Source organism: Hippocampus comes, unplaced genomic scaffold (assembly GCF_001891065.2).
Source record: "Hippocampus comes isolate QL1 unplaced genomic scaffold, H_comes_QL1_v1.1 scaffold186, whole genome shotgun sequence".
Classification (NCBI taxonomy): Eukaryota; Metazoa; Chordata; class Actinopteri; order Syngnathiformes; family Syngnathidae; genus Hippocampus; species Hippocampus comes.
Window position 1 is genome coordinate 2,568,960 of NW_017806236.1, and position 27,018 is coordinate 2,595,977.

General features: G+C 40.0%; 3 protein-coding genes across 6 annotated transcripts; all 3 read right to left on the minus strand.

Annotated features, from left to right (window-relative positions):
• Positions 1 to 267: 267 nt before the first annotated feature.
• cpt1b (carnitine palmitoyltransferase 1B (muscle)) lies at positions 268 to 10,598 on the minus strand. Of its 2 annotated transcripts, none has more exons than XM_019857124.1 (19): positions 10,234 to 10,598; positions 9,239 to 9,391; positions 8,515 to 8,654; positions 8,143 to 8,314; positions 7,856 to 7,957; positions 7,208 to 7,345; positions 7,046 to 7,123; positions 6,138 to 6,245; positions 5,952 to 6,036; positions 5,362 to 5,557; positions 5,060 to 5,242; positions 4,056 to 4,161; positions 3,752 to 3,868; positions 3,417 to 3,581; positions 2,383 to 2,517; positions 1,810 to 1,962; positions 1,630 to 1,743; positions 1,199 to 1,291; positions 268 to 622 (listed from the first exon to the last, which is right to left on the minus strand). In XM_019857124.1, the coding sequence occupies exons 2-19, from the start codon at positions 9,377 to 9,379 to the stop codon at positions 491 to 493; spliced, it is 2,358 nt and encodes a 785-aa protein (XP_019712683.1). In that variant the 5' UTR covers positions 9,380 to 9,391; positions 10,234 to 10,598; the 3' UTR covers positions 268 to 490. The 2 variants fall into 2 exon arrangements, with proteins under 2 accessions (XP_019712683.1, XP_019712682.1); XM_019857123.1 differs by having other exon boundaries at positions 10,041 to 10,597.
• A 212-nt stretch (positions 10,599 to 10,810) lies between these two features.
• LOC109507485 (kelch-like protein 42) lies at positions 10,811 to 15,360 on the minus strand. Its single transcript, XM_019856941.1, has 8 exons — positions 14,787 to 15,360; positions 14,269 to 14,460; positions 13,702 to 13,886; positions 13,260 to 13,599; positions 12,669 to 12,814; positions 12,117 to 12,271; positions 11,851 to 12,011; positions 10,811 to 11,478 (listed from the first exon to the last, which is right to left on the minus strand). Exons 1-8 carry the CDS (start codon positions 15,033 to 15,035, stop codon positions 11,296 to 11,298), a joined length of 1,611 nt encoding a protein of 536 aa, XP_019712500.1. The 5' UTR covers positions 15,036 to 15,360; the 3' UTR covers positions 10,811 to 11,295.
• A 441-nt stretch (positions 15,361 to 15,801) lies between these two features.
• chkb (choline kinase beta) lies at positions 15,802 to 26,196 on the minus strand. Of its 3 annotated transcripts, none has more exons than XM_019857250.1 (11): positions 25,973 to 26,196; positions 24,603 to 24,927; positions 23,085 to 23,307; positions 21,687 to 21,820; positions 21,508 to 21,612; positions 19,611 to 19,669; positions 19,260 to 19,347; positions 19,075 to 19,183; positions 18,175 to 18,275; positions 18,008 to 18,089; positions 15,802 to 17,383 (listed from the first exon to the last, which is right to left on the minus strand). In XM_019857250.1, the coding sequence occupies exons 1-11, from the start codon at positions 26,100 to 26,102 to the stop codon at positions 17,327 to 17,329; spliced, it is 1,413 nt and encodes a 470-aa protein (XP_019712809.1). In that variant the 5' UTR covers positions 26,103 to 26,196; the 3' UTR covers positions 15,802 to 17,326. The 3 variants fall into 3 exon arrangements, with proteins under 3 accessions (XP_019712809.1, XP_019712811.1, XP_019712810.1); XM_019857252.1 differs by lacking the exon at positions 25,973 to 26,196 and adding an exon at positions 25,074 to 25,225; XM_019857251.1 differs by lacking the exon at positions 25,973 to 26,196 and adding an exon at positions 24,979 to 25,067.
• Positions 26,197 to 27,018: the final 822 nt, after the last annotated feature.

Genomic DNA, 27,018 nt, shown 5'->3' on the forward strand with positions numbered 1-27,018 from the left:
AATGTTGATTCTCGTCTGGGTTCGTTCAAGGTTGCAAATGTTTGCAATAATTTTTTTTTTCTCCTTTTTTGTCACAACTGTCGACGACCATTAAAACTGTTGGGAACATCAAGATCCGCTATCCTCACGTTCCCTTCTCAGTGGGATACCGGCTTCTGTACAGCGCGATTCTCTAAAGTGTGGTAAAGTATATTAATACTCCCTCTAGTGGCAAGCAAAAGAATCAATGCCCATGTACAGTTCAATGGGGAAACTACTGTAAGTGTCTAACCGGAAATCACTGGATGCTTTAATTACTGTACAAGGTATCATTTCACAAAAGCAAAATATACAGAGCAATAACTTACAGGAGCGTTCATGGTGTGTGGAATGAGTAGGGCAACATCAGGGAGGACTTCACCAATCATTGCATCCATGTTTCAATTCTTACAACGTGCACACACATATACATACATACATACATACATACATACACACACACACCAGTCTGCTACATGCGCTTCTTGCCGTTGTTAAGCTGCATGACAGACTCGCCTGCTGTCTTGTTGTTGTTTGAGGCCTGGAAAAGCGTTTGGATGTCCATCATGGCTTTGTTGATGTGCTGACCAAATCTCCATGAGTCCTGCTCGCATCACATGAGGAGCCACGAGTGGGAAATTAACAATGGAGGGAGCACAAACGTAGCAACATGACAGGCAAGTCAATGACAAAACCAAGGCACTATTTTAGACCCTGAAAGGACAAGTGTCAGAAATCCCAGCAGAGGGCCTGTTACTAGCTATTGCTGGTGTGTGGCAAGGAGGGGAGTTCCTAGAGATGGCTGATTTGGGTCCACATCAACGGCTTAAGTGGAAACCCTCGTTGGCAACGGCACAGAGGGATTCGAAAATGTCCCTAGTGAGGCCCCGCTACTGGCAGGCTTAGTTTAAATGTCAACTGTATAATAATCTGCTTCAACAATTGACAGAACACATTTTTAGTTTTGTATTTGAGTACATTTCAGAGTCTGGGCTTTTTTATATTTGCTTAAGTAAAGGAATCGGATCAGTACATATACAGTTCCTCTGCCAGTATTTGTACTTCCACTTACAGTTCGTACAGAGGACTTAAGTTACCTACTGGAAAGGAAACATCAGTTAGAGAAAGTGTGTGTGTGTGTGTGTGTGTGTGTGTGAAAGTATGTGGCACAAATGTTTACCGTGTCAGGGCTGGAGAACTTGCTGGAGATGTGGAATGTAATGAGGTTTTCTCCAACAATGATGTAAGACACGCCATAACCGTCATCGGCGACCTATAAAATTATAACAATGATTCAGAATTTATCACACGTTAATTATGATCTTGAAAAATAATTTTGCGACAAAATAGTTGATCCAAAATGAATGCATAATTTATTTCATTAATATTTGTACATGTTTTCTTTTATTACTATGGATTTTGTAGGTCATAACATAAAAGCTGTAACTAACAAAGTACAAATACAAATGTGTACCATTTGTATTTTCTCATGATTGATCTCTCATCCCATGTTATTTATTTCCTGCAAGGGGAAATTTGTCATCTATTTATGGAGGGGTCAGAACGCTTTATTGATCCCGAGAATAAATAATCGCCAAGGATTTCACTCACTGGGCCAAATCCACCTCCAGCCCCGACATAGTTGGGGAACTTATTGATGTCCATCAGGTTGAGCTGCTGCTGAGGAGTCTGACTGGTGGACAACTTCCACGGTTCCGACAGAACCTGCGAGCAAGCACGTGGAGACCTTAGCGACGTTATCATGCGGCTGGAGCGTGCGCGCATTCTCACCTGCTTTAGGAAAGGAGAGTCCACGCCCAAATACTTGGACACGATGTAGAGACAGAAGAGATGTCGGTCAATACCGGAACCGGTCATGGCCAGACGGTACATGTTCTGGTGCTTGTCGGCCGCTTTCTGAAACAACGCCAGCCTCTGCTTGTTCTGTTACGGACACAAGGGGACAAAAGAGGGAAATTAACAGTGGTGGGAGTACTTTTAAGTTTATTGGACAAATGAATGTCTCAAAATACTCAAGGTACATATATATTGAAACTTCGACCTTAAAAAGTATATCTAATTTTTCTGTTGGAATTGCTGTGATTGTTACGTCCCTTCTTGGTTGTCGAAACAAGTTTAGCTTTCTTAGATGATAAATTAGTGGGAGTTATTCAAAACTGTATCATTTTGTATAAAAATAGATGATAGTTGGTAGAAAATATCCATATTTGGTGCCCTACTTAACTTGTTTTTTTTACTACTCATCACTAATACAATGTTGACTTCAATGTCGTCATGCACACTGCTTGTTCCGACATGACTTTGACACCAACGTTCTCGATCTGGTTGTACTTAAGTTCCTACTGTTGCTTGTCGGTCCTCCATGGCTCTGACGAAGGCGACAGCCTCTGAGGTACACGAGCGCACCGTCTCCGTGCGGCCGTCTCTGAACATGCGCGTCATGGACGACTCGTACGTCAAACAGAACTCGCCCTGGTCCTGGCGGTCAGAATCATGACAACAAAGAGGCAATCTATTATCTGTGCTGAAAATCTGAAAGCTAAATTCAAACGGTGTGGACTTCAGTGAAAGGCAGAATGTGAGACTTAATGTTGTAAGAAATGTGGGAGAAAGTAAACGTGTAAAATATCACCTAATTTGGTCATTTCACTGAAAATTGGGCAATCTTACAATGGAAAAATATTTCATTTTGGGAATGTGATAAATGGTTCCCAAGATGTCTGAAAGTTGGCACATTTTGAATCACTGCAGAAACGTGGAAGGAGAAGGTAAATGTGTTAAATCGCACTTCAATTAAGAATCTTTATGTGAATATTATCGTGGACAAAGTGTGGAATTTTTGTGCAGGAGAGTGTGGAAATTATTTCCCAAGCTGTCCTGGTGGTCTATTTTATATCAATGAATGAATCCATCCATCCATCAATCAAATATTATATATATTTGTGAAAGTGAAATGGTTTGAATTGGTCAAAAAATGTGGGAGGAGTGGGTAAATCTCTCAATTTTACAGTGGCAAACGAGTAGAATTTTGGCAATGTGCAACATTATGCACTTGTACAAAAGTTCCCAAGTTGTCTGGAATTAGTTGAATGGGGAAAGACTCAATTCTTTCCTTTTAAATTGTTGAATGTCTCCTTTTCTTTTGTACGTGTAATTCTGGAAGAAGGGGCCATTTACGAAATGTGCAAAATAGTTGAAATGTCCTGAATAAGGTCAACATGTTGACATTGTGATGGTCTGAATTGGTGGAAACATTTAACGACAGCGGATTTTGGCACAAAATTTTGATCGGGTTTTGGTTTGAGTGCTATTAAGCATTCATACAATCATGTTCCTTGTCAGAAAGGTGATTGTCCAAAGGATGATAGGCAGCATACCCTAAATTGTGCCAGCTGCAGGGCCAGCTGAATGAACGCATCCGGGCTGGTCCTGCACTTCTTAATCAAGCCTTTTCCAAAGGCATTAAACAGGTAGGCGAGGAAGTCCACGTCATCGGCTATCTTTTTAGCAGACAGGTACGACGTCTCGATCACATTTTGGCACTACACAAAGAAAGAACAGACACGTTGCAGATTCCAGAACAGCCTGGAATTCTGCCACAAGATTTCACGAGTGGCTGAGTTTCAGCCACTGATTTTAAGGATTTCAGATTTGAAAGAAAAAAAGAGAAAGAAAGCTGGAATACAAGAGCGCACTGACACTGGTGCTGTACCTCCTTGGCAATATGCCACTGGAGTCGAGATGGCTGAGGAAGACATTTGTTCACGTCTCCCTTGCAGTGGCCCTCCTCTGTGTAGCCCAGATGGAAGCAGTCGGTGGCAATGATGTACTACATAAACACACACACACACACACACACACACACACGCACACACGCACACACGCACACACGCGCGCGCACACACACACACACACACACGCACACATACACACGCACGCACGCACGCACACACGTCTCATATGAATAAACTCACCACATCAAATTAATGATTGGCGGTCAAGAGAGGGTGAATTACCTCCCACATGTGTCCCACAATGGGCGCGTCGGCCCACGAATGTTCAGCGTTGATTCCCATTTTGCCATTGGGGTAAGATATGAGGGTGAAAGATTTGTCAAACCACCTAAGAGAACAGACGTGTATGATGGTTGTTTTATTAGGTATGCCTGTGTATTGAGTTTATCAATCATTAATATGATTTAGGAATTGCATGTTTTCAATTAATTATTTTAGAAAATATTTATTTGTATTCCAATTTTTTTTCCATTTTTTTAGGACTTTAGCATGTTTTTATTTGATTGTCATTTTGGGGTGAATTTAATAATTGTAATCGAGAGAAATCACAGGATTCAAACAAATCACTCCCTTTTTTGTTTTACATTCTTTTGTGTAGATTTTAATGTTTCTTAAACTTGGCCAATTATTTGTATCACACATTACAGAAAATGTATAATCCTAGTAAAAAGTACCTGTATACCATTCAATGCTACTTCATTGTTGAATTGAAAGAAGAAATTAACATGATCAACTGTATATATTTTTTAAAGATTTGAATTGTATTATTTCATTAAAAATATTTTCAGTATTATTTTAGTAAAATAATATTGGTGTATTTTCTTGTTAATCTTGAAAAAAATTACTTTTCAGATTCTTTTCTATTATTTTATTTACATTTTATTTTCTTTCGATTTTTCATAGTCAATGCTGTATTTCTATATTGGAAGCATCATTGAACTTCCATTCATCCATTTTTGATGCTGCTTACTACTTATGCTGTAACTGTTAATTATGTAACGACAGTATATACTTTTGTAATAGTGACAAATCACAGGATTGAGTGTATTTATGGAATTTACTTTTTTTAAAACTACATGCATTTTTCATTTGAATTTCTGAGTCCTTTTTATTTGTATATTTAGTACATTAGACTTTTTTTACATAATTTTCTTTTAACGATAGGATTCAACTGCAAACGCATAAAAATCTATTTTGAATATTATTAAAAGTGATTGGGTTTTTACCTGTCATAGCACTTCCCATGCAGCAGCGATTTGGCATAGTGGTCTAGAGAGTTGCTCGTGGCATCGTAACCCTGAGGCTCATCATCCAAGGCCAGGAAGAAAGCGGCCGACTCCACCGCGTCCAAGGAGGCTTTGTTCACTCCTTGGCTGAAGTATTTCATCCGAGCCTGAGCCCACGGAACCCTAGCGAGTGGTAAAGATACGGTCACTACTTACCGGTGGTATTCCTTGTTACCTGGGACCTCAATCCATCTCTTAATATGGCCACAATCACATTGCAAATGGAGTTATGGAGTGTTCACCTGTTTCCTGCAGTCAGCGCGGCTAATTTGAGCTCGCCGGGCTGCGGCTCGGATGTGTCGTTGAGGATCCTGCTAAATTGGGTCTCCAACTCACTGGGTAAGAGGTGGCGTCCTCCCATGTAGAGCCACACTTGGAAAAAGCGACCCTTGTGGTATACCACCACGTGCTTCCTGTCACTCAGGTGCTGCACGGAATCTGCAAACCGCAACAAATTATACTTTAGTTTAAATAGTGGGTGATCAATTTGAGAGAGAGAGAGAGAGAGAGAGAGAGAGAGAGAGAGAGAGAGAGAGAGAGAGAGAGAGAGAGAGAGAGAGAGAGAGAGAGAATTGATTTGTAATTGCCTATAGATGCCACAAGATGGTGGCAAACCACTTTTTTTCTATTAGACAACATACATCACGTCCTGACTGAACAAAGCTCCCCTTTCGTTATGCAATAAGAGAGTGCCATAGGACTATTTTTATTTTAGACATGGCTTTGTCCTAATCCCTCTCTCCCAAAAAAAACAGCAAAAGCAAAAAACTGGGCATTCGAGAGAATAACAAGAGGGTGAAAAAAGAAATCTGCAAATGGGATTTAACTGCACCTGTTTCGATGCCAGGGATGCGGGTGGTGTTGAACATCCTCTCCATCTGAGTTGAGCACATGGGAACCGTCCCTAAAGCTCTCAGCTGAGCAGCCAAAGAAAAGAAGTTCCAATGAAATGGGAGTGTGATGGTGTTCCCTTCAAGTATTGGTCCCGTATTGTGTGTTAAGTATGTTGGACCATTACCGGTGCATGTTCACCACGCTCCAGTTTGCGTCTGTACTGCAACATGGCGTGCACCACGTTGCCCGCACGCGCCGCCTGCCGGTGGGTCGGCGTCACATACAGCAGGTCCTTTGCCACAACATATAGACAAATATTATGGGATGTACAGAAATGTAGAAAATTAATAGGGACACATTTAGTTGCAAGTAAGCAATTTGAACTGAAATAATAACGAAAATATAAATAAAATGTGATTAAAACTTATCACTTTGAAAAGAACCATTAAAGATACATGAACTTTTTTTTTTCATTAGTTTGGCTGTCAGCTTATTTGAAAAGTTAATGCTTAAATAACATACAAAAAAAAGATCAAAATACATTGACAAAAATCTGAATTAATAAAATTAGAATAACTTAACGTGAAACAATTATTAAATAAAAAAAGTCAACCAAATTAAAATACAAAATAAAAAATAAAATACTACAAAATGAATTATAAAATACCTGTACATCGTACATTGAACGAAAATTACATACAAATACAACAAAAAACTAAATAGGATAAAATAAATTAAATGTTTGTCACATGCTCGTCACTTTTCTGAGTCGTGAACTCAATAAAATAAAAGTGCATTAAATGAAATGATTGATAGCTTGTCTGCACTGTTAACGAAACAAATACGGTCTGATACAGGCTTTCACTTGTATCGCACTTTTCCACCTCGAAGGCGCTCAGACTGACTCCTCATTCACCTACTGATGACGCAGCATCAGGAGCAACTGGGTGCTCAGTATCTTGCTTAAGGATACTTCGACAAGGTCACAGGGGAAGGGGATCTAACTCATAACCTCTAGGTTGAGTTACAACCGCTCTACCACTGAGCCATGCCACCCCATAGCAGATAGTACATTGTGTTCTTCCATCTTACCATAATGTAAAAGTTACTGTTGACCATAATTGGGCCCCTGCCTCTCAGGTAGATGTACTCCTCCCACCAGTCACTTACCTACAGGACAGAATATATATGAATGTCGAAAATTGTGTGAATAGTAATGACACCTTTTGTGAGATTGTACTGTAGAGCACTCACATAATTGGTGGCCCACCAGGACTTGACTTTCAAGTATCTCTGCAGCTGGGCAGCCTCGGAGTCTTTGAAGTCGTTGGCCAAGAACTCCATTTGCTTATATTCCTCATCATCCAGCAGGGGACGCACCGACTCCAGGTACTGCACAAAAACCAATTGGGACCATAATTGGACACAAAAGGCCTCAAAAGTTACTTTCACCCTTTCATACACCCTGTAGCCTGATACCATGATAACATGATTAAAGACAGCAGCAATCATAATCTACCAATCCAATACACTGCAATTACAAACTCAATGGAATGTTAATAGAAAGCAGCATGTTTACAATATGGATAGAGGTTAGTGTGGAAGTAACATTATAATATGCATATTGCATGATGTTAAAAGTGAGTTCAGCTTCATGAGGATAATGATGTGGGGGAAGAAAAAAAAAACCCACAACACTACTGGAATAAAATTGTAGCAATACTAGATGAAAGTCAGTACCTTAATGAAAAGCGACAGTATCATGAGAATTAAGTTGTGATTTTACAAGAATAAGGTCAGAATATAACAACACAAAATCTGTAATGCTACTAGAATAAAACTTCCACCTTCATTCTCTCAAAATGATTAATTAATTTCCCAATCTTCCTTGTGACTACCCACCCTGCGAATGGTGTCTTCCACCCTTGGCACAGGTAACCGTGGTAAGGACGCCTGGAAGCTGTAAAGAAGTGGCCTGCGTCCTGAAAACATCTTCACCAGGCTCTGGGAGCAAAAAAAAAAAAAAAAGAACACATTAGCAAATCAAATAACTAGCATTTTAAAAGTCAAAACAGTGAGTTACATCACACAAACCCAACTCCAATGAAGTTGGGACGTAGTGCTAAACATAAATAAAAAACCTGTTTAACACAACGGCCCGACTTCATTGGAATTGGGTTCGTACGTACCAGCCACACTTTCGTGGAAGTGCTCATCTTTCCGTGGGATTCAAAGATCCAGCCGTGGTAGGAGAGCAGCGCCTTGAGGGTGTACCTGAGCAGGTAGATGAGGAAGAGCCACAGGGCGCTGGCGAACACCACGGCGCTCAGCACCGCGCTCGTCTGCACTGATAGATATCCTCTACTCACAAAAGCCACAACAACTGCGCTCGTTACTCTTTCCTCACGTGGAGACGGTCAATCAAACATGGAAACTGTGTGCCCGCTGGACACTTCATTAGGCACACCTATATTGTCATGTCAGAGAGTACTGAGAGAAAGCGGAAAGGTGTATCTAATCAGGTGTCCAGTGAAACTGGTAGTACAGAAACGGCTTCTGACCTGAGCGGCATATTTTCCTTGATGGCGTGCATGATCCCTAGCGAAGGGTCCATGCCTGTGTACAAGCTGCTCATCATGACAATGACAACAATCAGCCAACTGGACGGACTGGCCGGGTACACGCCGGCCAAGATGCCGTTCTGGACGACAAAAAACACATGTTCGTCATTTCCACGAGAATGAATAGATAGATTGAGCGCTTAATCAAGTATAGATACCTGAAAATCCATTTAAATATGATCATGAATGAGTTGTATTTAATTAGTTCCCAGCACCGCCAAACAAGAAGCCATCAAAAAAAAACAAACACTCAAGAAAAGAACAGATGTCGAAAGAAATCAGTTCAAGCACAGTAATGAGATAATTTTTATTTCTACTTAAGTAGACTTTTCAGGTATCTGTACTTCACTTGAATATTTGAGTAACCAAGTACAATATTTTATCATTGTATTGAAGGCATTTTTTTTAGGTATCTGTATTTGAGTATTAATTTATCTGACCTCTTATTTAGCAGTGTTGATAAATAACCAAGTAAAATGACTTCATGACACTTTTCGATTTGTCAGATACCTGTACATTTCAAGAGTATTAATTATTTTTGAAACCAGACAAATAATTCGAATCACTTTTACCAGTCTTCATTTTTCCACAAATACCGGTACAAGTATTTTTGCTCAAGTAAAGAGGCAGTGGTATGTATGTGTTACAAAGAAGCTCTTGACACCTTGAACTGTATGGCTCTCTTCTTCCACACCGTCAGGCCAGCCTGGCAGATATTGGTGATGACCTCCTGGCTCAGTTTGAAGTCCACGCCATCTGGACGCACGGTGAACTGAAAGCCCACCGCCTGATGGGCTTCGGCCATCACTCCTTATCCCTGTTGGCCATGCATTTTGTCATTATTGTGGTTCAAGATTGCAGTGTCGTACTGAGATATTTTTTAAATATTTGGCCCCTCTCATCTAGCAAAATAGGACAGCTTTTACTTAATTAAATATGTAAGTATGGATGTTTTGTTTTTTTTAAACACTAAACAGCAAGACCTGCAATGTGTTTTTCTTCCTGTAGTTGACCATAAAAGGCCACATTTTGTAAAAGCAAGCAGATTTTATTTGCTATAATTGCTTCAGCCAGCCCCTTTTATAGCTCAAAGAAGCGTGTCCAGAACATGACCCCGGTGCCCTCTCAGCAGAGCAGCACATATTTGCAGTTCTTTCAAGTTGAAGAGCACACACGTGGCCCAACAATAATATTGACGTCAACTGAAAAGCAGGACAGGCCCGGATGACAGCGTGAAACGACATTTTCTGCGTCACGCGACTGCAGAGTCACACAAGTGGGTGAAAGTTCAACGGCCACATAGAGAAGAATGCTTCCAGGTATAGGCCGCAGAAACACGTGTGGTAATGTCAATAAACACAATCGTTGGATTGATCGAGTCTGTAAACCTCCGTTATGCCATTTTTGATAATAGAAACATGTAGTAAGAAGACATAAAGCGACAAAACAGCTGAGTTTCCATTTACCTTGACTGTGAAGAGAGAGAAAGGCAGTGGTGAGTTTTGCACGGACGCTGTCTGTACTCTGCCACTCAACTTTGTGCTCTTCAAGGGCTTCTTCACTCAGGTGGAAACTCAGCTGCACACTCTCCCTCGAGCCCAACAGCGGTCGGTCTCGCTCCCCCCCCCACCCCTGTGTGGCATGTAACAGGACACCAACCAAAGTCAGAGTGGCTCCTCTCAAATGTGTGCAGCCACCAAAGCTGTTGCCTGCTTCACACAAACGTAAAAGAAAGAAGCGTTTGCTTGATGCCTGTGCATAACTGTATCATTCTTTAACTTGTTTGCTTTGAGTGTGACATGGCAAGAAGTCATTGTGATGACAAGAAAGACATACAGCAGGCACAAGGATGACATCGCTGCATGTCAGGCAAACCGGGATAACTTTTATGATGCTCTAAGGACCACTTGACAGATTTGACACATTCCGCCAATTGAGAACAAGCTTTGATAAACTGACCATTTATTTCACAATGTTTTGTTTTCAATTTAAAAAAGGTAATAACCTATCATACAATGTGATACTGTAGATCCACCTCACTTAATTTTTTTTACCTAATGATATATACAGTACATGTATATATATTTTTCATATATAACTTGTTTGACGCAACCCTGGTGCAGATACTCAGGCAACCTACACACACACACACACACACACACACACACACACACACACACACACACACACACACACACACACACACACACACACACACACGTTTAAAAAAAATTAGATTTAATATTACTACAATCACAGTAACAGGGTCAGTGTTGCCACTCAAGTTTAGGAAAAGGGGCATGATAAATTAAGTTTTTAGAAAAATAAAAGTGATGATAAAAAATTTACGGGAATTATTAGAAAATGAAGAAATTCTTCAAAAAACTAAAAAGGATTTAAAAAAATATAGAGAAATATTGATAGTGTAAATACTAGCAAGATTTGTAAAAAAGAAAAAGAAAACAACAAAAAAAATCAGACCAATTAATAGAATGGAGGAATACATATTCATGATACGTTTTTAAAAGGAAAATATTGCTGTTTGGCAGGTGACATAATATGAACATTCAATTGACATTCATGACCTCATATGAGTAACATTCTAGTATAATATACAATAATAATAAAAAATAATGAGATATTAAAAGTAATTTAGCATTAGCATTTTGTTCCTAGTATGCTAAACGTATACACGTTACATGCATCGAACGGAGTGTGATATCAAAAATGAAGGTAGAAGATAGCTTCATAGCAGACGGAGATGGGCAGAGGAGAAAGGACCTTCAAAGAAAGCGTTTCCACATCCATCGTCACCACACTGTTATGCTCCAGACTCGGCATCACAACCTGGGAGCCCAAGAGCACGCCTTGTCCTGCCAATGCCGATTTCTGCACACTGTGCGCCTGCGCGAAGGAAGCGAGGGGGCACTCATTGTTAATCAGTTCCAGGCTCACAAAAAAGACCCAAAAAATTATTGTAATCTGCTTTTAAAAGGAAAAATACCACTGCAGTGTTTCATTTTCTAAAAACGGATACCATGAAAACATTATTAAATGGATTGTAAAAATTTGTGCAGCATGGTAATTCAATGGGCATTGTGCTGCTCCTTCTGGTGAGCACGCCTTCGTAACGCCTTAGGGAGCAGTATAATACATGCGGATATATTTTTACAGAAGAGGACCGTTTCTTCCAAGCTGTGGAAATGTGTCTGGTAGTTGGTTTTCACAGAGGATAAAGAATGTATGCGCATGAGCATTGATGTGGTTAGTCTTTACCTGTCCCCATTTCTGCGAGCGTACGTAAAATGAAATGACCACGTCGTGCAAGTTGTTTCCTCCAATCACCACTAACTTGTCGGAGGCGCCCATAAGGAAGTAAAGAACTGGAAGGTCTGCATCTGCTCTGGTGAGCGTGGGAAGCAGCTCACGCCACGAATCTGCCACAGATTCCAAGACACATTCAGATGGCATTTTTCACTCCAGCAACCTGGATACTCGATTAAGCTGAATTCCATTTTCAATTTTGATACTAGTACTCATACCATGCCTAGTGTCATACTGAAGAAGCAGTTTCTCCCCAGTCCTCTGTATGCTACCCAGGACGTAGAGGCAATGCCCGAGACTGGTCGCCAAAGGCACATCGTGAGATAGAGATACAGTGAATTGAAAGTCCGTGAGGGGGAGCGACGAGACAAACCTGAGGCACACAGACATGTTGAAGCTATACAAACACAACTGCACAGGGTAGAATGCATAGTGTTGGGTATACGAACCTAACCTAGCCTAGCCTAACATAGTATGACATAGCATCGCATACCGTAAACATGACATGAACATACAGAAAATTAGAGATGGACATTCCGTGCATGGGACGGAACGGTCTGTAGGGAAATTAGGGTAAAGTGCCCATTTCTCCAATATATACATTCAAATATGTAGCATAACAATTTAGCAAAGACAAAGCAACCACCGAGCATAGTGTAGGATAGAATAATATAACCATCTAGCATAGCAAAACATCACATACTCCTCCATCCACTGAACGAGTGCTTTATTATGGCAATATCATGACATTGCTTATTTCCTATACAAACCTCCATGTGTCCTCCCATGGATCGTAGCACTCCACAGCTGCGTACAGGGCCGTGCTGGAGTCCGGGGTGACCAAAGAGTCCAAGTACCAGCCCCCCAATGCATAGATACGGCCCTGGCAAGCCACTGCGCTGAAGTGCCTTCTGTGCTGTCGACCCACAAAACACATGCCACTTGTTATAACACAAAGGTTGAATGTTAAAAAAAAAAAAATTCTTATCGTCTCCAAACATGGCATACATACAGAAAGAATATAGCTGCACAACTTCTTTGCTGTTGGTTGCATTTAACTTTGACCTTAAGGAGACCATTAAAGGTCAAAGTTCACTTGTACAAAGGTAAAAAAAATGAAATTGTAGTAAGTCACATCAAGTTACATATTAAATGAAAGGTCTCAGTGAAGGGATTATGGATCTATGACTATTATGGCAATATTATGTCATGTGATGGCGTAGTCACCAAAAAACTATTTCTTTGACTTGAAAGCTGACCAAAATGACACGGACAAGTCAACCTTGGGCCACATTTGATGCTAAGGGGCACATTTAATTTTTACATGTCGAGAAGGCTATACATTGGGATCTTTGTCTTACCTTTATAAGTGGAGCAGCAGCAGTCCATTCCCGAGTCAAAGGATTATACCGAAACGTGGCTATTTTGAAGTCCCATCTCCTCCTTACAAGGGTCCTGTAGCCTCCTATGATGTACAAGTAGTTATACAGCACCACAGCCGTGAAGCACCACTTGTCTGCCCGGAAAGGGAGCTCGGCGATGGGAGACCATTCTCCGTTTTGCTCGGCAAAAATGTGGCGGGCGCGTTCTGTCTCTGGATCCTTCCAAGACATCAGGTTCTCTTTCCGAAGACTGCAGAGACGAGGCTTTCCTCGCATTCTCAGGAGGATGAGTTCCTCTTTCTCCTCTTCGCTCAGACACCTGTGTTGTCACGAGGAGGGTTGCAAAAAGGGGGTCATGAGTGACTTTACTCAAAAGACACATTCTCAATCATGTCAATCAAATAACAGGTCGTCACGATACCTGACGACCTGAGGCAGCTCCAACAGGTTCCTACTCAGGTAATCGAACACGGTGCTCCTCAGCTCCAAGCAGCAGATCTCCCGAGCCAGTTTCAGGTAGGATAGACACCTCTCTGGCCTCAGCTCCTCGGTAAGCATGGACAGACACCGCAAGAGGAAGGACTCGGCCAGGAGGTAGTTGCTGACCTCCACAAACAACACACAGAAAGTTAGTTTGTCTCCTTCAAGGATGGCCACAATAAATCAGTTCATTGATCAAGAATTCTGTCGATTGTGCGGTATTGATTTTCTCAATGGCAGAGAGCACCAGTTTGTATTTATAAGTTATTTTCTGACAGCTAAGCAATTATTCAATGACAAACATCAAAACTATAGACCGTTTCATAATATTTGTGAACAATGGGGTACGTCCGGGTGGCAGAGCTATTGGCTACCCCTGACTTGAATTGAAATTCCAGTGGCGGATTTTGGCATATGCAAAACGTGCAGTTGCACAGAGCAGTGCTTGTTGGGGCACATCACCACTGATCCATCTCAATGTGGACCATCTCTGGATATCGGTGGATACCTGTATATACGAGCCTAAATCCTCCTCCCGTGGGGTCTCAAATGTGTCATGGAAGTAAAACTCCAACAGGCGGTGAAAGACGGCTGAGGACACGTGCTCCAGGTGGACCATGTTCTCAGCGGCCTCCTTCATCCCCGACTGAGACAAAGCTCGGAAATACTCAGTGCACTCAGAAAGCCTTTTCAGGTCTGCCTGCTTGGACAGTGAGTGAAACGGTTGTTAATGAAAATGGAAAATGGTTGTCTTGGAATACAGTGATGTGGAATTTGTGGAGGATACGGGCATAAGTAGTGACGATCCGCAAGTAACTTGAGTTTTACTGTAAACAGACTAGATGCTTTGAATCAAAGAAAACTTTATAAACAATTCTTATATGTTTGGGTGCTGCTGTTTGCCCAATGACAACTCCACCCTTGAACAGAGTATAGGTTCACGCCAAAATTGGAAAAAAATAAATCATCAATTTGGTAAATGGCAACTCAAATATGGGAGACTTTGCTGTATGTAGTGGCACTTACGTGGAATGTGTGCGTACTGGTTATGACCGTAACCATGCTTGCGCCTTGGCCTCCCGAGTCATACGTGCGAAGTGCCATGTTACTTTTCCACTCGTCTGAGTTTTCTTGGTGTGACGCATTGGGACGGGTGTCACCTGCTCCCCATGCACCAACTCTGGGAAAAACACTGCAAAGTTTCACCAGACCATATTTCAGCCACACACATATCCAATCTAATATCTTTCCAAAACAATTCCCAAGGAAGTTCATTTCAGATGTAAGATACTAAAAAAAATATATAAAAACTTGTCTTGCCCAGTTTCTTCTGGAGAAAGAACGGTCCAGTGGGTTTAGCTTGGCAGTTGATTCACTCTGGTCTATTTTTGGCACATGAAACTTGAACCTTCCGTGGTCTCCACTTAACAGACACAAGGACCAAAGTAGCGGTGTCCAAACTACCGCCTGGGGGCGATTTGGAGCCTGTCGTCGGTTTTTTAGCGGGCCGTCACATATAGTATAATTAACACAGGACATGTTACTTGCCAACATTGTAGTCTATACCTACTTTCTATACTGTCCCTAGGTGTGAGGGTGAGCGCGGATGGTTGTTCGTCTCTGTATGCCCTGCGATTGGCTGGTAACCGGTTGAGGGTGTCCCCCGCCTACTGCCTGAAGATGGCTGGGATAGGCTCCAGCACCCCCCCGCGACCCTTGTGAGCATAAAAGCGGATCGGAAAATGGATATTTGCAACACTTTAGATTGGTTAACGATTTCAAAAAATGAAAAACCGAGTGGAGATTGATGATTAGAACCAGTTTGTGGAAAAATATGAAGTTCACCATAATTGGAAATAAGTTTCCTCCCGACGCAAAAACACATAAAAACAATAGGTAATTGCTTCACATATCTTGGCCAACACAAATGGATTGATTTTAGAGTGCAAAATAAAAGGTGAAGAATGTCAAGTGGCCCTTGCACCCTTCGATCTATCTGTATGCAGTCTTTGGAAGAAAAAGTTTGGACACCCCTCCCCTCTTCAAGAGACTTAAGTTTATTAAATTATATGCACTGATAGTACAAACAGGAGCAAAGCAAAACAGAGAACAGTATGTTTGGTCTGGATTTAAACACACTGGAAGAGTTCAACTTTTACTCAAGTACAACGGTGCATGACAAACCACAAAAAAGTTTTCAAGCCATATATTTTAAATTGTGCTCAACAAAATGAAAAAAAAAAGGTGCAGCAATATGTCAATTGATTGTTTTCTTTTCTATTCCTCAGAAGCGCATGTCGAAGCCGAGTCATCCACAACACTGTTAAAGGTACGCCTGTCCCGATAGTATTATTTTAAGGAGTACAGTAGTATCAGAGTAGAAAGGAGTATTAGGGCCATGCTGACAATATATGATAGACGAAATAGAAATCAGACATAATTCTATGAGAATAAGGTGACAGTTCAAAAGTCATAATTGAAAAAAAATTACCGGTAATAGTAAAAATGTACTGTATAGCGTCAGAAATGAGAATAATTACTTTGCCTGAAAACTATTGAGTTTTATTTTTTGTTGGAACATTATGACTTTGTTCTAATGAAAATTTCCAATCAATTTAATGCCTTAAGGGGCATGTAAATTTGTGAGATTTTGTCTTGTGTAACTTTTGGGCATCATGACTTTTTGTCTTATATGAGATTTATTTTGTAATATCACTTTTTTTTCTGGCAAATCTAGGACTTTGTTCCATATTTTTTATTGTAATCTGACTTCAATATTGCAGATTACAAAGTTATAATTTCATTAAAATAACATTGCAATAAAGAAAGTTGAATAACCGAAACATAAGAATAACTTCTTCGTAAAATTATTCCCGTGTCATCATTCTTATAAGATAAAAGATTTATTTTTTCCTGATGATGTTGCAACTTTTGTTCTTACAAATTTATGACTACTGTCAAATAATTAAAAAAAAATTGTAATATGACTTCAAAATAATTGTTTATTTCTTGGAATTTCGATTTTTTTCCCCCTTGTAGTATTAGGACTTTTTATTATTCCTACAAAATTATAACTAACTCGAAATGTTTACATTTCTTTAACTTCGTCTCAAATACTCCTATGTCCAGGATGGTGGAATCACCCCCCCCCCCCAAAAAAAAGGGAGCACAATGAATTTCAGAGTACTGTTCAGAGCCCCGGTTCACATGTGCTTCTTCATATGAATGTGGATGGAACATCAGTCATCAGGGCAAAGTGAGGTAGTCAAAAATAGAGACACAAGCGTTTTCCACAATGAAAGGACGAGACAAATGCTCATGTCAAAACGTGGTCCACGATAGAATAGTGCAACAAAAAATTTAAATGGTGGAGGGTGGCGGGGGAGACCTCAAAATCCAACTAGATTTATAGAACTTGCTTAGACTACATCTCACACTGTTTGATTAGAAATGCATGCTAAGACTGTTTCCATTACAAGCAAGACATCCAGGTAGCTTTTTAAATGTACCGGTACTTACAGAAATTTAAAAAAAAGACTGGATTTTAAATGAGTGCAAGGAGGGCTTCAGGAGAAGAGCTTCTTTTGCTTGAAGTAAGCATCAAATCGAACCTGGGCGTAATCCTGGTAAATGATCACATCGTAGATTACTATAAGACAAGTACATACATACTGTACATACATATTAGTAGCTTGACTCGTGAGTTTGATTTGTTCTGAAAATTTGAGATACAAGCACTGGATGGTGTCAGAAAACTTGACAATGTCAAACAGCGGCAAAACCTCAAAGAAGAGGTCACGAAGATGCTTATCGCCACTCCTTGTTCAAACGTCCTTTAAAACTAGACATATAACAAAGACGATTCACAATGTGCATTTTATGAAAGTCTCCACGCAACACACAATGGCAAACACTATGGACGGACGGGCTAATGAAATTAGCATTGATCGCGCGGCAGTTATAAACACAAACAGTAGCAACAGCTGGAACAATAGAACAATATCACAGGCTTACTCTTTATGCTGGTCTAAAAAAATAAATAAATAAAACGAAGAGCCAGGGCGCGCACGCACACGCACACACACACATACACACACCAAAAAGAGCAGCACGAAGAATTAAGGTATGAAATCATGATGACTAATGGTTTAATTCTACTTAATGTACTTAATTATTTTATAAAAGGTACCACTGTACTATTACTCTTTAAAAACCCAAAATAGACAAGATAAAGGATTCCTTCTTACCATGTAGCCAAACTCAATCTTGGAGAGCTTGGCTTGGATGATGGACCACAGGCCCCACAGGAAGTGTGATGCTAACGCATACCTGCACGGGAGCGATGACAAAGCGTCTCAGGATTGTGCTATACTTTTTTTTTTTAATTGTCAACACGTTTGACACCCCGGTTTACCGGTTGGCTTCAACGATGATATCTTCTTCCATCTGCCTCTGGTCCACACTTTCATCGCCGCATCCTCCGTGCTCCTTTAGATAACTTCGGATGAAATGAAGCTGCAGGGGGAGAAAGTAAAATATTTGTCACCATGTATAGTTAATTTTTTTTAATGGTTTTTGGAAGCTCTTTGTCATTTTTTTAAGTAATTTTCTTAAAATTATGACTGTTCTCTTGCAAATTGGCAACCCATAAAATAAAATGACAACTTTTTTGTTGTTAGTCTTGTTGAACGATGCATTTTTCATTATCTTTGGATCATGTTTTTTTTCTTGAAGTAAGAAAAAAAGATTAACAGCTTACAATATGACTTTCCCCCTCAACTTTATTCAATAAAAAATATTTTCAATTCACATTATTATGACTACTTTTGTGAAATTGTGTTTTTTTTTTCTTGTACTATTACAACTTTTCTGGAAAATTTACAACCATTTTACAAAATGAGGACTTTCTTTCCCTCCAATGTCATTCATTCTCTTAAAATCAACTCGTCCTTTTCTTCTCTCTCATAATACTTCTCATAAAATCGCGCCCCCCCCCTCCATATGAGGAGCTACAGCAGTTTTTCTATTTTTATGTTTTGTTTCATTCAGTAACATGTTCAAGATGAACTCAGACTTCCACTAGAGGGCACTGTGACAACAACTACAATGTATCATGTTGCTCTACGATGGAGAATGCAATCAGAAATGCTGTCGTTTTTATTGTGTTCTATTGTGCTAATCTGCACCAAAAATGTTGCCTTTAAAAAAATAATTATGCTCAGTTTATGAATAATTTGTAAACGTGAATAACTGACCAGTCCAACTGAATTCAAATGTGATCAAGCTGCAATAAAAGATGCAAATGTGTCCAAACCTGTTGCTCTCTGCTTGGGTAATCCTCTGGCGTGGCTTTGTAGAAGGGCCACTGGTTGTAAGTGTAGTCGTACATCCACTCGCAGAAATGGTTCCCGAAATCGAAACCCCTAAATAATACACAATGAAAATGAAAACAGACGCTTACGTAATTTATATAAAGCCACATTTCAAACATGACGTCACCTGTAGTTGTAGCTGCTGTACTCAAAGTCTATGAGCATCAGTTGGTCTGTTGCGCTTTGGTCCCCTCTGTGCAGCAGCAGAACATTACCTGCACAGACAAAAGTATTCTTACCATGTACTTCAGCAGAAGTACAGATACTTGACTTAAAACATGAATAAACGTAAGGGAAATGAGCCTCTTTTCAACAACTAACGAATAGAAAAAGTATTTGTACTTTGTTGCTTCCTACCCCTCGCAAATGCAAACCTGACCATTCTGCACACAAATGACTGTAAACCAAGATGTAAGTGGTATGTAGATCCTACCATTAATGAGGAGAAGAGAGCATTGAATTCTTTTTTTTTTTTTACCTTCTTGGACATCATTGTGGCAGAAGACCACGGGCGATGGCGTTGCTGCTAGTAACTCACTGTGTGTGAAACGAGCAGGAGACATGTGACCTTATTAAACAGTGAAGGACAGCACAAGACATTCTGAAAAATGCAAACGATTTGAATACTCAACAAATTTGGCATTTAAGTGCTTCTTTTGGAACTGCAAATGACAATGGTCCAAAATATTACTCATATGATCAAATTACTCGGTTAGTCTGCATGTGAGAGTCTGGGTGAAAGTGGTGACCTACAGCAGCTCCTCGGGAATGTTTTCTTTTTCCATTTGTGTGTGTATGATTGTGTGTTTGTCCAATTCAACATTACGAAAGGTAAGAGCTCACAGGTTGGGTGCAACACACGAAAGAATGTAGTCTTGTTTGGATTTTAGAGAATACAAAGGTGTCCTTTGTAGAATAAAAGGTGTAATATAAATGATATTTCCCAAGTTAACTAGTTAAAATATAATATTTTACTTCCCCCTTTTTAAACTTTGCTGATCACTTTTTTTCTTGACAAAAATAAAAATGGATTCCCATTACATTACAAATACAACTTTATTCTCATAATACACGCTACAATTTTTTTCTCCACAACAATATGCTTTTTTTTTCGTGACATAACTTTTTTCTTTGAAAATCGGCAACTTTTTCAACTCCTATTGCATTGATGGCTACACATGGTAGTTACCGGTACCCATTTATTTATGAGGGGGTTCTTGTATAATGTCTCCCCTAGATGGAAAAAGTTTGAGAGGCAACCTTTGCACTATGGTGTGTGTGTGTGTGTGTGTGTGTGTGTGTGTGTGTGTGTGTGTGTGTGTGTGTGTGTGTGTGTGTGTGTGTTTAGAACAATATTTGGAGTAAATGATGTATCATCAAGGACTGCAACACAATCTGAATCTAAGATTTTGATAAGGGAGCATGCTGAGTGATGACTGGTCGCATGGACTATTGAGAGGAGAAGGCACTGGGACAAAGGTCAGCTAGCTGCTTTCCCAATGAAGGCAAAAATCAAGCCAGCTCTTTTCCAAATCATAATCTAATTATGTAATTGTTTTTTTTTTTGCCCCTTATCCATGTTGCATAAAACAGTTTTACGAGCACTTTCCAGTCGCAGTAAAACGTTGGCATTGCACACATTATGATTAAAGGGCCCAAGAGTCTATTGCATCATCTCAGACCAGCTACAATTATAATCATTCCAGTGCTATGACTGTTTTTGGGTTTGTAATGTACAGTAGTGGAAAAGCACAATGTATCATGCCGGCTATTATAATTATGTTGACAATAATAGGATGTTCATTTGTTTTTTTTTTTTAATAAATTACTATGATGTTATATTCTGATTTGATTCCAATTGACAATGAATTTCAATGAATGAATTGCTTTATATTGACTACCAATATATCAGTTTATAAAATGGTCAAAATCACAGAAAAAAAAGTTGACTGAAATTTTATTTTTACATTGTTCATTAATTACTTTAAATGTGAAATATAAACTGAAATAGCTGTATTTTATTTATTCATTCATTCATAAACTGCTGTTATTTAATTTTACAAAAAGGTATTTCCGCACAATTTGAATTACATTCCATTTTAATATACTCTTAACTTTATTTTATTTGATGAGATTATATTTCTCTTGAATGAATTAACAGACTACAGTACTATGGTTTCTACTCACATTACTATTGAATTTACTCAATTATTCACTTCATTAAAAAATGATGATGACCCAATTATGTTTTGATTATGTAATATTAACTATGAAAATGAATTCATTTTGCTGATTCATTTTTGCGGATAGATCTTGACACCGTCATAGGACTCAAAGTGTTGTATAGGTCATTAAGTGGCAGTAAATCCACTCACCGGAGGTTCTTGAGCTCCGTTGACAAGTTGTGCTTCATTAGTTTCTTGTACTTCTTCACATGAGTGTCACGTGTAAAAGTCAGCGTCAACACTTGATCCATGTATCTAACGGAAGCCGACATGCAACATTATTAAACAAGCGCGAGTGATGTGGGGAGATAGCTACTTTGACCACTTACTTGTTAATGGTCGCAAACAGCCAGGTGGGCTCTTTGTTAAAGGGCATAACCATTTTGTGAAAACGCGCCAACTTGGTGGCGATCTCGGCGGAGATGTCGGCATCTGACAGCTGATCTGTGCGCATGCGGGTGTTCTGTGAAAAGGAGAAACGGCAACATGAGGCCCAAAAAGTGCCTTTTATACTTGTATCTGGGCCTTTCGTGGACACTTAATCCACCTCTAAAAACATCACTATCATATCAGTCATTGAAACTGAATGTTGAAATGTGAATCTTAGCAAGTATAAGTATGTAAGTGTTACTCAAAAGATGGTTGGCTGTGTTTACTTCACTCTTGACCTGTAAGTTGCTTATTACGTGTCGATTTTTGTTGTTACCGTTTGTTCATAAAAATGTTCAAAGTGGCAACTATGTCTCCCCTTCTCCACCTGTAAAAGCATTACAATATAGTCTAACTATCTGTGGCAGGATAAGTTAAATTGGCTATTTCTCTGTGGAGTGCCGCAGCCAGTCCGCTTTGAGGCTGAAATGTTGCTTAGATTTTCTTTTTGTAAACGAATTAATCAAGTAATCATTTCAGCCTTAACAGAAAACATTGGTACCATCCAAAAACGTCAATATAACATACAGTAACTGTGACACAAAACAGAATCAATATTTATCTAATAACATGAGTAAATAAATAAATAAAATAATCATACCCAGTTATTAAATATTATAGCTATAGTTTTGCTCTGACAAAGCTATCAGAGAACAGAAAGGTGATGTTAGTCTGGGTGAACTAGGTGAATTTGAAATCCATTGCTAAGGTAGTTGAAGTTACATAGGTCAACACTACTGATTCTGAAAGCACCTGGGCAGGTTAGGCTCACATGGCACTGAGGCAGATGTCTGGTTGGACAGAAAAAAAAGAATCTACTCCAAAAACGTAAAACAGGAAACTGAAACGCTACAAAATTAAGAGAAGAGGCTCTTGGACAGGGGTGCCCAACCAATCGATCGCGACGGACCTGTAGCCCGTGGACTGGTCCCAAGTAGCTCGCGAGGGGTGTTGGGGGAAATGGAGGGGGTGGGGGGGATTCATGTGTCAATGCATGTGGTGATAATATTATATATATATTTGTGTTGATGTACACTACATGCTAAGTATCCTATCATTTTCACCCAAAAAAAGTATTTCAAAAATAAATTAAAATACAAAAGGTCACCTTTAACCTACGGCAGCGAAGCATTTTAAAGTGGTATACGTGAGCTACGATCGTGATGTTGCCACAGTTAACACACTTCAATAGCGAATCCCATGGCTCCGTTAGGCACCCCTGCTCTTGAGAACGAATTAATCAAATTCCATGGAACAAATATGAGAAGTTAGGTTGTAAATGAAGGTCAGTGTTGTACCGGAAAATACTGTTCCAAGCGCCCTTCTGGGAAGATGCCGTAAAGTTTGGGTCCCAAAGTACGTTCGGCCAGGATGGCAAACATAACGCTCTCCAACACCAGCGAGTCTACACCCTGCAGGATGGCACCGTAGATTCTGAGAAGCACCTGACGAGGCTCCTCCCCCACACTCTTCAAGTGGTCAGGCAGGCTGCACAGGTACAGCAGATTACTCAGGCCACCACTGAAAAACAGCAACAAAACACAATCACTATCATGATCATCCCGAACATCACAATTGCATTTCACCAGGCCTCGACTCAGCTAGCGTCAAAAATATGTACCAGTAATTCGTGTTTTTGTGTGACATGATAGTGGGAGACAAAATTATTAATCCATGAAATACATCAGAAAGATAATGGATGGGGATGGCATGTCTTGTATGATAGTGGATTGAAATGCATAGCTGACTCTCTGTTATGCATTAAAGAATGTTTCATTGCTTTAAGCATAATCATATTTCACCAGATAAAGTGTGGTTCAGATAGCTGCAGTTTTTCACCGCAGGGCTTGGTCCCTGGCTCTCGTGCCTATCTCAGGCAAATAGTGGGTCGGGTTCACTGTATCCTTCTGGTGAAATTTTTGTTTGGTGGTGTGCCATGACATTTTTCAGATTCTGGAAAGGCAGCATAATAGAAGCAGAAGAAGAGAATGCTAAACTGCAGCAATCATTTCCACAAAACAAAGAAAATAAATAACCGTGAATACTGTTGTATGCTGTTTGCACGTGTTGCTGCTTCGTTTATTTGCTAGATAAGGGTTTGCTAATTTATGCACGCCTGTCTTTAGCATTGAGTACTAAATGTTAGCATTGGGCGAGTGGACTTTCATTATTACGGGTATATAGTATGGTTAATTATTTTGAGTGATTATAAAGTGCAATTGACTTAAGTTTCAAGTTGTTTTTTTTTTGTTTTTTTTCATTAACTAAGCTTGAGGCAAGCATGCTTTGCACTTTATTTGGAGAACTGTGTAAGCAAGTCTTTTTGTTTGCTTTCAGCGGATACAGGAGAAAAAAAAAGCCTGAAAGCAGGAGCTGTGTTATATTGCTGTACGGTACTTTTAAAAGTACACATTTCACTGAGCAGTCCTGTACATGTAGCGAATGTTGTTTAGTCATTAGTGTTTGTTAAATGTGAAAGGTTACAAACACCTTCGCCAGACTTTTGTCAACAGTTTTAACGACCGCAAACAGTTTTTCTTGTTGCCAAAAAATGTTGTTTACAATTGGATAGCGGGTTAAATACGTTCATATGTGTTTACGTTAGTTTTGAAAGGGTGGGAGGAGTAATAAAAATAGCTTCCAGAATATGTTCTCTCTATATTGCGGATTTTCACCTGTCACGAGAGGGTCCACACTGTATCCCCTGTCATAAACGGGGGCTCTCGGTTTGTCGAGATGACCGCAAAAATTATCCTAAAAACCTTTCGACATACATGGCACAAAATGATGTGGGGTTGAACTGATTCGGTATTCACCTGACGATGCTGATTTGAAAGTCCATTATTTGGATGGTCTTCCACGCACCGGACAGGAAATCTCGGCACCACGCGAACGCCCTTTCCTTCGTTTCCCGGTCCACCTCCACGGTCCTGCCGCCCTTGAAGGACTCCGCCTCGGAGTCATCGTCGCCGTTGCACCCCAAAAGTGGACTCGGGGTTCTCGAGGTTCTCTCGTGGGCGAGAATAAGCAACTCGTAGCTGGTGGGCTTCTTCACGTCCACCGGGACCGCATCGCCACTTACATTGCCGCCCGCCTGCATTGTGAGTTTCTGGGTTAAGAGCCGAGGAGAACCGGGGCAAACTATGGGTCGGAGAGAGCGACAAGAGGTTACTGGTGACGGACGGAGCTCCCCAGCAATGCCCACTAACCGGAAAACCAAAGCATATCTCGTTAATCGCATGAGGTCAATGTTTAATCGTCATCAGTACAGCCGCTGCAACGCCTACTTTGCCAGCACACTGGAAGCCACGTGACGACCTTTGTCTGTGTCCCAATTGTCCAATCGCAGTTCACTTCCGGGTTAGAAGACAAGCTGATAGCTTGTGCCGGGTGGCGCTGTTCTACGTCACTAACGGTACGAGCCGGACTTCCAAGAAATTAAACTGAAATTGAAGTCACTACTATTAGTAGGAATTTTAGACTTTTTCTCTTTTGTAATTTGTAAAATACACTTTGAGCGAGGAGTTCTGTATTTTTATTAATGTTGACGTGTTTCACGATTCTACCTTAACTGCTATTTAGATATGCACACTTAATGTGCAAATTGTCCGTCTGTGTAGACATGCTGTTTATGGATTGCACGCCAATCCGCACCTAAAAAAATTATACTTATACCAGTAGTTCAAAAACCTTTTACACCAAATGCCAACTCAATCAATACTAATTGGGTGTCAAGTACAATTGTAATGACATAATTTTGTTGTTTGAAAAATGCACCTAATACTGTACTGTATCAGGAAAAAAATGTCCTGAGTTCCCTTTTGAGTAATGAGTAAAGCACAACACAATGACTGTGTTCGCTAATGTCAGCGCTCTCATTTCAGCCTCAAGAGTGCATCTGTGTCATTAATCTGAGCAACAGAAAAGTAAATTAATTAGCCAGTCTCTCAAAATAATTTCTACCATGCCTGAATTTCCACAAAATCTGTTTTTGAATCAACTTAGCTGTTCAAGTATAAAATTGCCATGGTAGAAAAGAAATATTTTTCAATTGCACTGCATTGTTTGTATCAACGTAAATCTTCGTCTTCTTCGATCAGAAAATACTGTAAATGGGTGCACAAAAGTAGAATAACACATGCAGTTGTCTAATGTTTTAGGTTTGTTAGAGACAAAAATGTGTCACCTGCATTCTCTGAGACAGAAATGGCTTCATTGGTGATGGCCAACCGGGTCAAATCTGCCACTTCTGGGTCGTCGACCAAAAATATTGAAACATTACTGAAGGCGGCCATTATGTGAAAATATTTTCTCATCAACAGGTATTATTAAAAAAATCCACTCAGTGCTCTATAAAAATAGCTTTCCTTGTGGCTTCGCTGAGGTAGAAAAGGCGAATTTGCTTGTCAGATCTTTTTTTTCTGGCTTGATGAACACAACCGCCTATAAAAGGTGTTTTTTGTGGGTGTGTTTTGGCAAACAACCTCTGCCTGAACCTTTTGTTTTTTGAGACACACCTAAAGAATCGTATGATGAAACTCTCCATAACGTGATCTGCAACTTTGAGATAATTTCTTTGTGACTCATGTTGCTACGCTGCACTCAAATACAAAAACAAACAGTCACATGTCTATCATTTCAAATTCAATATTAGGGCCTCTAGTATTTTTACAGCAACATTTTGTCAAAATCATCATCAAACTTTGATGCTTCCCACATTAGATGGCCTAGGCAAAAAAGCTTGGCAAGTGAACATTGTCCATCGGTCTACTACAACTGCGACGGATTGGAGCCCATTCGGGCAAAGTGAGCCAAAATAAGAATGCTGGAATTTGCCCCAAAATAGATGTTTCAATCCAAAATGGCTGACTTCCTGTTCGTTTTCAGGCGTGTTATCCTTGAGTTTTTCATGCATCCTGTTATGATAAACACATCCACCAAATTTTGCATCAAAAATTGGTGTTCAGGGCATTTTTTTGTTGTTCCCGTTTTTACAAGAAATCATTGAAATGAACGTCAAACTTTGATGTCATACTCGGTCCACATTTGCTGGTGTAGACAAAAAAAAAGCTCGACAAATTTGCTTTCTGATTTGGGCTCATTTGAGAGGTCACAGGTTGAAGCTCATCAAGTTAACAGCTTTCGGAACCAAAATGGCTGGCTTCCTGTTAAATTTCGGGCATTGGTCCTAGAAACTTTTTACGTGTCCAGTCAGCTCTAATACATCTAATT